The sequence below is a fragment of the Haliaeetus leucocephalus genome, unplaced genomic scaffold (assembly GCF_000737465.1).
Source record: "Haliaeetus leucocephalus isolate CR32 unplaced genomic scaffold, Haliaeetus_leucocephalus-4.0 Scaffold932, whole genome shotgun sequence".
NCBI classification, from domain to species: Eukaryota; Metazoa; Chordata; class Aves; order Accipitriformes; family Accipitridae; genus Haliaeetus; species Haliaeetus leucocephalus.
In genome coordinates this window covers 10897842-10911612 of record NW_010973368.1, presented here as the reverse complement: position 1 = coordinate 10911612, position 13771 = coordinate 10897842, and the positions used below count along the sequence as shown (strand labels likewise).

Sequence of the window (13771 nt, the reverse complement as noted above, 5' to 3'; positions counted from 1 at the left end):
AAGTCTTTCTGCTATGTGCATTGCATTCGATATAATGTAACATTTGTATCTGGGGTTTTTTGCTGGAGATAAAATCCATGGATGTTTAACACAATAGCTGGTAGGAAATGTTTGTATCTCACCCCACACTGAACGGCTGCTTTAAGTTCCAGAATTCCCACCTTCCCCACCAAACCCACACAGTTGCTGTAGTTCTTATCCTTCAAAGTGGAAGCTGCCACTCTGCATTTCAGCTCTTCACTCAGCATTAACTTCTCAGTTTGCTTATTCTGATCAAATCCTAGCTTTGTGTGGGAGTGCCTTTTCTGCCATTCTTGTGTTCTTCCTGCCAACTGTGCTCCAGTGAACTAGAAAAGTGACTCAAATGGACAAGATTCTGACACTCTGGGAAGCGGGATTCAGATCTATTTCAGCTGCCTGTCAGCTGGTAATAGTAAACCAAAGGAAAGGACTGAGGGAGAAACAGCATTTGGAATTAGACTTTCTTTGCTGATTCCAACCTTGTGCACTAATTTATTATACAGTTTGGAAAATGGGTTTCAAGAGTCATAAACCAACCACAGCATATGATTTAACATGCTGTGTCAATCAGTGCACTGATGGATAACCATTTATAAAAAGTCCATAACTGCATTACACTCGTGTTTTGCCTCAATCTTTAACAGAAATGTGATGTTCGTCAGAAAAAGAAATACGATGACTTTCACAAATACAAAATGCAAGAGCAAGACTGAGTATGGAAATGACTGGGGAGGACAAAGAGCTGGGGTACTAGTTAATCTGAGCTACGTGTCCATTGTTCTACAAGAGCTACACCTTCGCTGTTCATGAGTTGGCCAAGCCCAACACGAGACATCATGTCCTGGTTATCAACGTCATCATCTTGTCAACAGAATAGTCTCACCTTTAATTTTGTAAGCCTACAGATTTCTCCTTCCCTTATGGAAGGTGGTGGTGTTCATGCTCCACTGGTTGCTTCGTGTCCCCAAAATATGGAGACTGCCATGGCCAGTAAAACCAGTTAGTTGAGGCTGGCCAACAGGGCAAGCGTACCTCAGTGTAAACTAAAGCACAGGTTTCACTTGGAGTTTCATCCCAGGCTGGCCCTGTGATTCTCTTGTAATCCCAAGTAAAGTGACTGGATGACAAAACTGGCCTGTAGCTTCGCATCAGTGTTGTCCTTATACACAGTGAGCACTGAGGTGACTGAAAAGGAGCACTGGAGAGTCTATGGAGCATCTCCTGGGAGGAGTAGGAAACTTTAATAATAATATATGCTCCTTGTAAACATGAGAGGAGTATGCATAATCAAAATAAGGGTAGGTGACATTGGCACTGGAACAAATGAAAACAAACTGGCTAGGGAAAAATTTGGGAAGATGATTTGAGGAGTATTCCTAGCACTTACAGTCTAAATGCTGTGAAACAAGAAATCCTGTGCTAAGGTTGTCTGTAACACCAGGGGAGCAAAATCAGTGACCTAAGAGGGCTCTTCTGATCTGATGTTAAATAAACTGAAAATACCTTATTTTTGGCAAGTTTTAAGTAAAAAATTAACGATGATCCACAAAAAGATAGTTGTGAGAAAACCTGATAGGCTTCATATATGGAGTTGAATTGTAAAAGGTAGGTGATACTTCAGTTATATTTATCTGTTTGATTCCAGATCAGTGTTAGCAAAAGCTGATTTGTTGAGGTACATTAATGTTACTTTTAGCTTTTTAAAAAAATATTTTTAATGGGTTTTTTTTCTAAAATACTGCTGTTCGGGTTTCTTTCTTTAATTGTCCAAAGGATTTTTCCTTGGTTTTCAGTATATTCAACTTCTTCAGGTTTTGTGAAAGGTAAGTTGGCATATAAAGAAGTATTTTGTTTTATTTTTCTAAAAGTGCTAAAAGCCCTTTCTAAGCCAATGGTTACGGTTTGGCTCTTCTGATCTCAGCCTGATGGTGCACAGATGGGAGGGTGTATGCCTTCCCTTCACACTGAAAATAGCCTTCCCTTAAAGATGGATCTGTTGGCAGTTGTCCTGTCAGACTGACAGGTTAGCAGCCTACCTACAACTTCTGCCTTTCATTTAAGAATCTGGAGCGGAGAAAGGAGGTGCATTCCCTCTCATACCGGAAGGTTTTTGCAAACTGTCGTGAAGATTGCTTTTCCCATTGTAGTGCGTTGAGCCTGAGGAGCAGATGGCAGTTCACATCTGCTTTGTGGAGAGGAAATTATCTGTTTCCTGGGAATGCTATAAAAAAAAAATATATTTATTAATGCTATATTAAAAATAACCTCTTTTTCTTAGAGGTTACTGCAATGCCAGTGTAGTATGTGCTGCTGTGGTGTCATAACACTACAGTAGCCATAGTTATAACATATGTATGTACATACTTCTATATGCAAAAGTCTTTTTAGCTAAGGGCAAAAGGAATAAAAATGTGAATAATGTGCTTTAATCTTTGAATTTCTGTTTTATTTTAGTAATGAAAGGACTGGTCATCTTTTATACTGTAGTTCTGACTCTGAATATTTAACATGGCATTTGTCAGAATATTTGAGAGAAATACACATGCATAAATGCAGAAAAGGTACTTCAGAAGAGTATCATTCACTTCTGATTCCTTTTCTGTAGTCTCGAAAGTTCAGACAAGTGTTAGTTTCTGTAGTATTGAGTTGGGTACAAGTATGGACTACAAATACTAGCTTTCAATATAGTGACACTCTAGCTAAAGATCTCCAAAGTCCTTGATTTGAACTCTGACACTTCTGTTAATTTTAAACTTTAACTACAGAACCTAGTACTGTATCTGCAACTCTGATTTTTCTTTGATACACAAGCTATTCTCCTGACTTCAGATTGATTTCTTCATTAGAACATTTGATCAATTTTTCTAATTACTACTTCCAGAAGCCACATACCACCAGTATGTTCATTGTGATTTTATAGAAAAACTGTCATTAATGAAAAACAGCTTCTTAAAAAGCCGTTGCTTGCTATTTCTTATTATTTATTCTTTAATTCTATGAGTGGGTGACTGACAGACAGAAGAACATCAATTTCTTGACATTATGATAATTTTGCAGGGAGCACAAGCTTTCAAAACCAGGAGCCTTCAGATGTACTAAATTGAAATCTAGTCTTTAGGTGGTGGAGTAAGGACACTGAATTCCCGGTATCCTCAGTTCTTGTGAAAAATCCAGCTTTTCCTCAAATGCTTGAATATTGACTCAGTGGGCAGACTTTGAGGCTCCTCATTTCAAGAATCTTAGTCTGAGGTTTTCTGTTTCTCCAGCCTGTTCTGCACTTGTATCATTTTGGGGGGGCTGGGGGGGGGGTGTTCTCTTTTGGATATTAAAAGCAGTTTTATGTTAGTCCTAAGTCTTGAATAACAGAGATAGAATTTTCTCTAATTCTGACCCTTTGACTCAAAACTGGGAAAATAATGGCATCAGTAACAAACAGTACCTAGGAGTCTCTGTAGGTAGCACAATGATGCAGTAGTAAACCTAGCCTTGCTTTTGAAACCAGGCAATGTTGAAATACAGCAACAGATCAGACGGATAAAATGCTAGGATTTCAGTAGTGAGTATACTGTAATTAGATCATGCACTTGTATGTATAAAATGTCTACATAGGGGAAAAGGGGTGAGTGTATGAATGACAACATACGAGAATAAACAGAATTAAGGAAATGACTATGGGCACTGTCTGTAGCTGTGACCTCCAGCAGCAGTTTTCATGGCAGGTGTATGTTATATGTATGGATGCTATACATCTGGGAAATCCTCTTTTCTCGTTTGTGGGAAAGGTGAGAAGACACTGATGTGGCTTCAGGGCTGGGAGGGAGGGGAGAGAAGATGCAGTGCTGCTGAGCTTCCAGATGGAGGGAGGCGATCGAGAGATGAATCACCTACACCTCAGTGTCCCCTCATGGTGTCACAGCTGGGAGGAAATGTAAAATGTTTGCACCAGATGACAAGTACTCCAAATTCAGGACTGGCCACAACCTGAGGACTAAGGTTGTACTTAATTATTCCCTGATGCCAGTGATGATGCAGTACTTGCCAGAGCTGTAGCCATCTGACTTCTGAAGAGAGAATTGTCATGGTTTTACTGTGTTTGTGGATACAGCGTATGGAATAAGACCCTCAGTATAATTTTCAGATAGAGATAAAAAGTTAGATAATTTCTGAAGTCACTAGGTGTTTCACTGTATCAGGAAGGTGTTTTATTTGTTTCCAATGTGCTTGCTATAGTCAAATTAGTTCTCGCAATATAGTGTGACAGTCATGCTATGTTTTTATAAGCTGACAGGACATTCACATAAAGTGTAAATCAAAATTACAGCAGACTATTGCCAGATCGTTGTTGTCTTAACAGGAAAGGAGGTCCCCTAAAGCCTTCCACCAAGATGGAAGCTCATGATCAGCAATTTTAAAAGCCAAACTTCAGGTTTGAACCTTTCTGCATCATCGGCAGCGAAGAGTAACGAACTAAAAGGCAAGCACATCCCTGTTGGAAGGGGTCAGTCATTTTCAAGGGGGTTATAAATACACAGATGCACTAACAACCACACACGTTCGTTATTTCATGCTGGCAATGTAAAGTTCAGTGAGTAACAAAGCCAAAGTTGTTGTTTTAAAAATCTGTTGCCAAGCAGTAGGTTTTCTCCTAGCAACGAGTGTTTTGCAGCAGGGGAAGCAATTGGATACCTTAGGGGGTATGTTAGCCTTGGGGGAAGGGTAAAGAAATAACAAACTGGGGTTGGGAGCTTGCTTCAGCGGGGACACAGAGCACACAGCTCAGTTTCTGGGTGTGCGGGGGATCGAGGAAGGCAAGAGGGGGGACAAGGCAGGGACGGCCGCATGGAACAGGCACTGTTTTGGGATAGGCAATGAACAAAAATATGGGCTGCAGGCGCGGGTTTGTATTTGTTCATCGGTTGCTTTGGTTTGGTTTAGTGAGCGATCAGCTTTAGTATTATTAGCTGATTGTCCTCATTTAAAAAAAAATGAAATCCATACTGAGCTGCTAGGAAGTTTTATTTTGAGCATATTTGAAGAAACACACTTTTTATTCAAAAGAATTGCATTATTAGAGAAAACAAAATAAGTAGTTTTGTATTCTGCATTTTGGAAACAAATTACATAAAAATTGCAGTTTCTCTTCCAATTCAAAAATATTATGTATTTATTTATTTTATGGAAAATTATCTTTACTTGTAAGTGGTGGTAGTCAATCCAGTTGTTTTTAAACCTTGTAATATCAACACCCTTCAAAATCCCTGCATTAAAATACATCTGTGTCTGTCATTGCAGACATAGACTATGTTTATTCATCATTTTTCTGATGGAATGGCTTATTTCAAACTGATGCACCATGTTACAATTTTTTCACACTTGCAGAAAATAGTTACTTACAATGACTAAACATGCAACTGTTCTTGGTATATGCCTTCAAAAGAAGGAGTTAATAAATGATTCCTTGTGCAAAGTCATACTTCCATTTGATGGACATGTTTCAGCACAAATTCATCAGCTAAAAGGAAAATAGGAGAGCATAGTATATAAATAATGTGCTATTTCACTCTACATAAGTGTAAAATATTGATTATAGAATACATTTAAAATGTGTATTTTTATCATGGAGAATGGGGAAATATCAGCTGCAGAATTTTACTTAGTTTCCCAGATATGATGACAAATTCTTCTCATTTTGCCTCACTAACACTTCTTCTGTTTCATTATTATAGCATAACACTGTCAAGTCTCTGGTAAACCTTCAAGTTTGATAGATTTGTTTGAAAATAGCAGCCACCTTAACACATGCAAAATAGGCTGAAAAAGCAGCATGTAACAAGGGGCAGTTTTGTGATGCTAAAATTACAGTGCATATGGATTTGCAATGCATACATTGCATATTAAGTTTTGTAACTGTTTATGGTCATAATCCTTTATTTTCAAGCTGTTTTGATAAGATGGGCTGTTTCTATCATGTCTTTCTGCATACCACAGTTAGAGTTGATTCTCTCTTAGGCAGGCTGGGACTTGTTTAAAAAAAAAAAATAGTGAACTGGGAAAATTACTGGGGAGTTAGATGTAGTGAGTTCTTTAGGCCTTTTATTGTAACTTTAAAAAAAATCATTATTGTCCACACCTGTATAGCTCTATATCTGATTATAAGATTTGCAGCTGCTAGCTTATTGGGCTTCAGCAGGTCATCAGTGAACCAGGCAGCTAGTATTTCCACTGTTCTTCTGTCTCCCTGTTCTCATCATTAAAAGCAAAATCAGTCCATTTTTTATTTTCATATGCTTATAATGTTTTGTTAGAGCTGTTGTTTTTGCAAGGAAAACTTTTAGCTCTGAGGGGTATTTTCTAGCTAAATAAGGTCTGCATCATACAAATTTAGCAGCTCTTTAGCAAACAAGTCATGTAATACCAGGAAAAAAATTAATATCTTATCTGGTAGAACTCAAATCTCCATAGTTGAGTCTTTTGCAGGTCAACAGGCTGTGATTCTTAAACATGGTGAGTGTCTGACTCATTTTTGCATGTTAGGTTGGCCACATTTCTTCTTCTCATGCTCTCCTTTTCTCCCAGTTACCAGTTTCCTTCTCTGCAGTTATAAGAGAGTTCAGTGCTGAGAGTTCAGCATTCTCTCTGAAGAAGGCAAAAGTGCAAATGGACTCATGGCCAAACCTCCCATTATATTTTTTCCACTTTGAAATAAATTTCATTGCTTTTGAGAACATCTCCCACCTATAGTCTTTTCCTTAGAGAAAAGAAATCGTTCCTCTTGATATTAAATGAATAAAGGTAAAAATCTCAAGTAGTGCTTCTGTTAAGATTGAGAATTGTTTATTTTCCAGGAGGGGTGGAGAAGTAGTCAGATGATTAAACCTTAAGAAAACCTCCAACTCTCTTGAGCAGAAATTTTTAGTCACATTGAAGAAACCACAGTGATTTTGTAGTGTTAACTTTTTACTTTTTTTTTTTTTTTGCACTTATTGTAAATCTTGGTTTAGCACTTTATGATAAAGCTCTGGTTTGGTGAGACATATGATGGGTGATAATTATGGCTTTAATTTTTAAAAAGTTAGTTCCATGGAAAAAAATTGAATGTTAGCTTCTCATTTGCCTAAAAGCAAATAAAAAAAGTGACCTCACTAGACTCCTCTAAATGGCTAGTTTTAATCATGTTTTCAATATCAGAAATTAGTTATTTAAGTAGTTTTCCATTTCTGTCCTGTGTTTATTTTTCTAGGGTTTTTTTTTTCCACTGACTGTTTGGTTAATTGTTATGACAGGTTAATTTGCAAAGAGAGAAAGCCCATTTGCAGAAAACAAGGTACCTTTGCAGTGAAGACTACGCTACATGCTTATTTAAGCAATTATGGCTTTATACAATCATGTTGTTTAGATTCTGAGTGATGATATTTTATTAATAAATAATGATGCATTTGCTAACTGAAGGTTTTATTTGGAGACTGTGTAAAGCTGCATTTGGCAATTAGAATTAATTTCAATGTTTTCCTCTTTAAAAATGCTTACATTTAGCTAATGAAAAATAACCTTACTATGTCAAACTGCAAGGGGAAAAATAACTATGCCAAAAATATAATTTTGACATGTCAATATATATAAAAATATAATTCTGCCTTATTGAAGAAGGTATTAATTGTAATTACTGGTTTTATTGTGCCATCACCATAGATAAAATTTTAAAAGAATCTTGTTTATCTAAGATACGGATAGATATGTAATGACATACTGGAAGTTATCTAGGTGGAGTAAGGATTTAGGTCCTGTTGAAGTGAATGCTGATTAAACATACCATCTTACATGCATGTGAAAATTCCAGTATGCATCTTTCTGTGTCCAAAAGACTGTGAATATGTTGTGGGGTTTGTTGTTTGTTTGTTTGTTTTAAAAAAAAAAAAGGCCTCACGGGTTTGAACATTTCAGAATCCATTAATTTTATCATACTAGTTTTCTTCTTTTGGAAATAAGTTAGACACCTACCATAGTTTTGCTTTTTAATCTTTGTATTCATTAGTTGGACACTTCTCTGCACCTGCTTCTTCAGTGTAACCCAAGGAATCAAGAGAAAGTTGTTCTTACAACAGAAGCATTGAGTAGTAATAATATACAGGCATGAAAATGTTGGATGGTACGTTAAGGTATTTCTGTCTATTCAGACTCAATAGCTGTTGAGCTGTAATTGTAATAGCTCTGGGCTGTATTTTTGTAGGTACCTAGGAGGTATTGAGTAATAAATAACAAATTACTTCTGTTTGGACAACAGTGCCAAGGGCCTTCAGTCAGGGGTTGGGCCTTGTTTGGCTGAGCATTCTAAAAACAATCCTTGGACGGATGCTTTGGTGGGGCAGTTTTGTATGTGGGACAATGTAAAAAGAAGTGTAAGGGTGATGATCAAGGGATGAAACACATGTAAAATCATGGACCAACTGCGGGGGAGACTTTGTGTCTCCAGACTGGATGAGGAGAGAATCAGCAGATCTTGAAAATAACCTGCGGCAGAGAAGAAAGTTGGAAGCACTTTTCCCCCCTTTTTATTAATTCCTAGAGGGATTTTTTCTGTTGTGATGTAAAGCTTGTGTAGAACCTTGTTTATAGCAACTACAGTACCTCTCTGTCACAGGCAGCACACAGTATTACTCTCTTTTAGAAAGCCAGCTTGTGTAGGCTCTTGAAATTGAAAGGTCCCGGTTACTTCCAGCTCTGAGCCCTGACGATGGCCTGGGCGCTGTAAAGGGCTGTTGACCTTTCCTTGAGCAGAGGGCATCTGAACTCCGCAAATCTGAGTACTGTTTATTATTCAAAGTGACTGGTATAAATATCAACGAATCAGAGACATGAAGTACTGCTTTCACTTCTTGTGATGATGGCACAAAAAAGTCTCTGTTTCTTCAGAGATTCCCATTACTTTCTGCCTGTGCCATTTCTGATTAGAGTTTTCTCTTGGAGTTTTTTTGAGTTACAAAATCAACCTCTACAATGTAGAACTAGCTAAAGGAAAAATAAGATTTGCTTAGAGAGTTTACAGCATAAAGACATCCTGAACAGACAGAAGCTGGAAGCCTTAACAGTCTTAGGGGAGATAAGTGGTTTGCCAAAAAAAACCACAAAAACAAAACAACCCCCCCCAAACCCCCAGAATTTTCAGCAAACCAAACATGAGGAAAAGTAATAAACAAAATTTGTACTGAGCTGCAAAATAAAGAAGCCTGCACACATTAGAGGCTTTTAGAACTGTGTTAGAAGCAAATGTCACAAATGTATTGGTCTTTCATGTAAAAGAGCTAGTGAGAGAGAGGCAATAGCAGGAAAGATCCTGCCTTCACCTAGCAGGATGCCAAGTTTTCTTAAACACCTCTGCAGCATTTGAAAGTGTACAAAGAACGGATAGATTGCCTTAGATTCCTGTAATTCCTTAGGAGCTTACTGTTTTCATCATCTTCTGTAGAATGGGTGTTTTCCTACTGATATTTCTTATTATTTACTCAAATGATTATATAGCAGTTTTTCTAATTGATTCAGATTCCAAATTCCCTATCATAATTTTTTTTTCCTTTTTAAAGTTCATGTGCCTGTTTATAAAGAAGATATAGGGAGAAGGCATTCTGCTTAGGTTTTAAACTAACACGCCAAGTCTGAAGGTGTGAGCCATATGTCACTTAGGTACCCCTCCATGTTTCTGCAGGGTTGATGTGTTGTTCAAGCCCATCTCCAGCCATAAAGCAAGAGACCTAACATTATTCTGCAGATAAATGTTGTCTGTACATCTACTGCTAAATTGGTAAAGGCCAGAACTGGTAGCTATGAGATTTTGTTTACAGTTAGGAAGCAAAGGAAAATATGCAGTGAAGGACTAGGATAATTTGTATTGATTTCTGGGAAATCTTAGAGGAGGGCTTTTTCTGGGTTTTTTTAGGGTTTTTTGTTTTTAGTGGTTTGGGGTTTGGTTTTTTTTTTTCCTGAAGGGTTTAGTACAGAGAGCAAGCATATGCTGACAGCTGATAAACTGGAGGTCAGTTTTCTTGGATGGGTGATGGTGCAAGGTCGCTGAAGGATGTTGCTGTGTGATAGGCATGCCTGCTTCTTCTCCCTGTGGTCTGTAGTATAATGCTTAATAGAGCAAGAATTGCAAACAATGAAATGAAATGTTCTGGGCCTTAGAATTTTAATGAAGTCATCTGGGAAGGAGATCTACAAAATGGACACTCACAACATATGACATCTGACCATCATTCTGAGAGAGTTAATGAGTCAGAGGGTATTATGTCTTCCTTCTCTAGATCGCTTGTTTGAGCTCAGCCCTCAGCTGTAGTGACGAAATGTCACCATCTTTTTGATGCTCTGCATGAAACGAGTCTAATTTTCTCTCTGTTGGTTCTTTGGAAGCAAAGCTCATTGCCCCAGTGCTGCTACCCAAGGCAGGTGTCTTCATACCATCCCAGCCTCTGAGACACCAGTGAAGGACTGACTTTTGGGAGACTCTCCCTTGAAAACGCTGTGTCCTCAAAACATGAAGTACATGTTTTGTACCCATGCAAGAGCGGTTCCTTCACTAGTGCTAAATAGCTTATATTCTTAGAAAAGTATAACAGCAGGCAAACAGCTAGTATTCGCTCTAGTTCTGTCACCTGGAAAATCTCAGCTACACTTTTTTCCATACAGAATAGGGCAGATGTGACATAATGTGTTTCTGGTCCTATCAACAGGCTTATATCTGCAAAATTTGGTTTCCTTTGGTCTTGAAAAGAACAGCTTGTATCCGTAGCAAGTGGGGAAAATAGTCTGGCATATTTGTGAAAAAAAGTATTATCAATATTCAAAGAACTCGCATGTTTAATCAGTATAAAATATACAAATCTGCACAGAAAAAAGGAAGATTTTTGAAAATTAATCAGAGAATCTTGTCTCAAAAATTAAGAACATTTTAACTTTACTAAGGTTAGGTGCATGCAGCCAAACCACCTTTATATATTCCATGTCCTTGTCCATTTTTGTAGTCTCACTCTGATACCTGCCAGTCACTGACAATCACTTTCCTGCAGGGAAAAAACACTGACCCTGAGAGTTATGTGATTTTTGGATTGGAAGTACTGTTCACTTGCTCTGGAAATGCTGACTCACTTGACAGCTCAAAAAAAAATCCAAACCAGAAAAGCCCTCTAGCACCTTTATGTAAGAACATCTGCTAGGCTGATAGAAATTAGCCTTCATTGCATTGATTTATTTACTTGCCAATACTATACGGTGCTCTTACTGTTCTTCAGAGCATGGTCTGCTCTGTTGCTCTGTAGGATGGAGTTAGCAGTCTGCCCATGCAAAAGCCAGCCTGGTGGGCAGAATTCCAGAAACATATGGTGGGTAATTCAGGGGTTGCACAGAATTTCAGTACTTTCTAATCATCAGCGCTTAGGCTGATAAGGATTTGAGGGATAGATGTACAGAGAGAAATAAAAGAAATCATGGTCCAAGAAGTGGAGGCTGGGAGGGGAGAAGTCACAAGGAATCTATAAGCATGTAATCAGGACACCTTTCTGGAAAACAAAGATTTGTGGTCCGTATGCATTTTGCAATACAGAATCACAAACTAAAAATGCATAACTTCGTTAGGATTATTATAATCCTGGAATAAAGCTCTCTTACTGGGTAATTCCGTGGCCATTCTGGCATGGTAACATAGCTGAATGTGATGGATGGAGATTTCCACTGCCTCATTCAGCCCATATCCTAGTGTGTTTGGACAGATAAAGAATCTATGTCTAGGAAGCTCCTGAGGAAGATACCTGCTTGCTGGACCTTTATAAACTACAGGTGCAACGTTAGTCCCAGCACACTTCCCATTCTACATGCTGAATCAAATACCATGGCTGTTGCCCACTGGGCTGAACTCGGTTCTGTTACTGCCATCTGTGAGAGCTGATGGTGCCATGTATATGATCTCAGATGTTATAAGACATAAACTAGGTGCTGGGATGCGCAGGCAGGATACGAACACTTCAGGGCACACACCTTAGTAGGACTTTAGGCGTGGGGGCTGGCCACAAAAGCTCAGGTACTTACTGATTTTTGGTGGTTGGGTGGAGTTTTTGTTCAACTCAGTTTTTGCATTTCAGAGTCTTTGTTTCCTGTCCAAAGCCACTTGACTCCTTGTTGGTGTGGAGTAGCCTGCTCTAGTCCTACTTCAGGTCATTTCTTTTTTTTTTTTTTTTTTTTTTTTTTTAAAAAAAAGGTATTATATAGTCTATAACACTTTGAACCCGAGAGCTACCTATGCTTATTTCACTGTTGTGACATATCATTTGAGCTTCAGGAAGGTCCTACTGGCCAATCTCATCCATTTTTTTTCTTGCAGGCTCTGATACTTCACCAGCTTGGGCGCTATAGCTTGGCAGAGAAGATTCTCAGAGATGCCGTCCAGGTGAACTCCACGGCCCATGAGGTCTGGAACGGCCTGGGAGAGGTGCTGCAGGCTCAAGGCAATGATGATGCGGCAACCGAATGCTTCCTGACAGCACTGGAGCTTGAAGCTAGCAGTCCCGTGGTCCCTTTTACCATCATTCCCAGAGTCCTTTGAGAGGGCATCTTGATCAACCAATTTTGGTCTGAATTCTGGGTGGGGAAACCCAGCATATCAGGCTGCCTGGTGACTGGTTAGTTTGAAAAACTTGAGCTACAGGTAACAAATTCCAGTCTTTTGCAGGAAAGTGGCCAAAACAGTGACGTGATGCAATATATTAATGTTAGACTGGGAGGACAAAATGGCTAGCCAGAACCAAATCACTCATATCGCCTACATTTTTGCCCTGGTAGTTTTAAAACATCGTTATAATTGTTCATGGATGATGTGCCATATTTTGTTAGTGATACTTGAGTGTTACATAAAATTATAATGGAATCAACTACCAATTGTAGAATAAGTTAAAATTCAGTGGCAGAGCAGACTATTTTTAACAAGGCTGTTAATAAAACTGTTCTCTTCCTGCCTCTCAACCTCTTTTGGCCCAAAGTCAAAATGTGAATTTTCTGTTTCCATCTCTATTTTAGTCCAGGCCAGAAAATCAGTTGAGTTCTTGTTTAGTTGTTAATAACTGTGATGTGTGGCTAACTGTTATCTCTATTTAGAGCAAAGGCTGAGTACAAGAATATTTATATTTTACCAATGTATGCCTGTTACAAAAAATATATTAGTTATTTAAGTTTAACTTTTTTATGTGAATTCAGAGTTTATTTATCAATGGAAATATGTAAAAAGAAGCCTCAAATGGAATATTTACCGACATTCCTTATACATGACCCACACTTGGCTAAATGGGAAGATTATGTTAATAATAAAATGATTTTTAAATGGAACCTTTCCTGTGTCCTGTTTAAGAACCCAGGGGGAAATAGATGGCTTGTGAACACATTTTTATGATGTGGGGCCTGTGGCTGGCTGGCCTCAAAGATCAATGACACCAAAATTAAATGCCCTGAGGCCGGTCTAGAGGAAAGAAGCTGCTATACTCTTTGCCAACGGTATTGTTATCTTAGATTTCAGGTTTCCTTAAATCTTCACTTCTTCTCCATGTTTATTCCTTCCACTCCAGCTCTTGATGAAGCCAGATTACTCTGCCTGTACATAATACAAGGACATTTACGTATGTAAAATGCACTTTGCATCCCTTGAAGGAAAAGTTGGCTGGTAACATATTACTGCCATATCAGTAGTAATAGGGCCAAATGTTTAGTAGACAAATAC

At 38.3% G+C, this 13771-nt stretch overlaps 1 protein-coding gene across 2 annotated transcripts in view; it reads left to right on the top strand.

Moving 5' to 3' along the window:
• The window catches only part of TTC7B (tetratricopeptide repeat domain 7B), a 125540-nt gene extending 112157 nt beyond the window's left edge, over window positions 1–13383 (top strand). For both annotated transcript variants that reach the window (XM_010583822.1, XM_010583823.1), the window contains one exon: window positions 12386–13383. In XM_010583822.1, coding sequence (XP_010582124.1) covers window positions 12386–12607 — 222 coding nt within the window. In that variant the 3' untranslated portion in view covers window positions 12608–13383. The remainder of the gene's footprint in view (window positions 1–12385) is intronic.
• The last annotated feature ends 388 nt before the right edge of the window (window positions 13384–13771 follow it).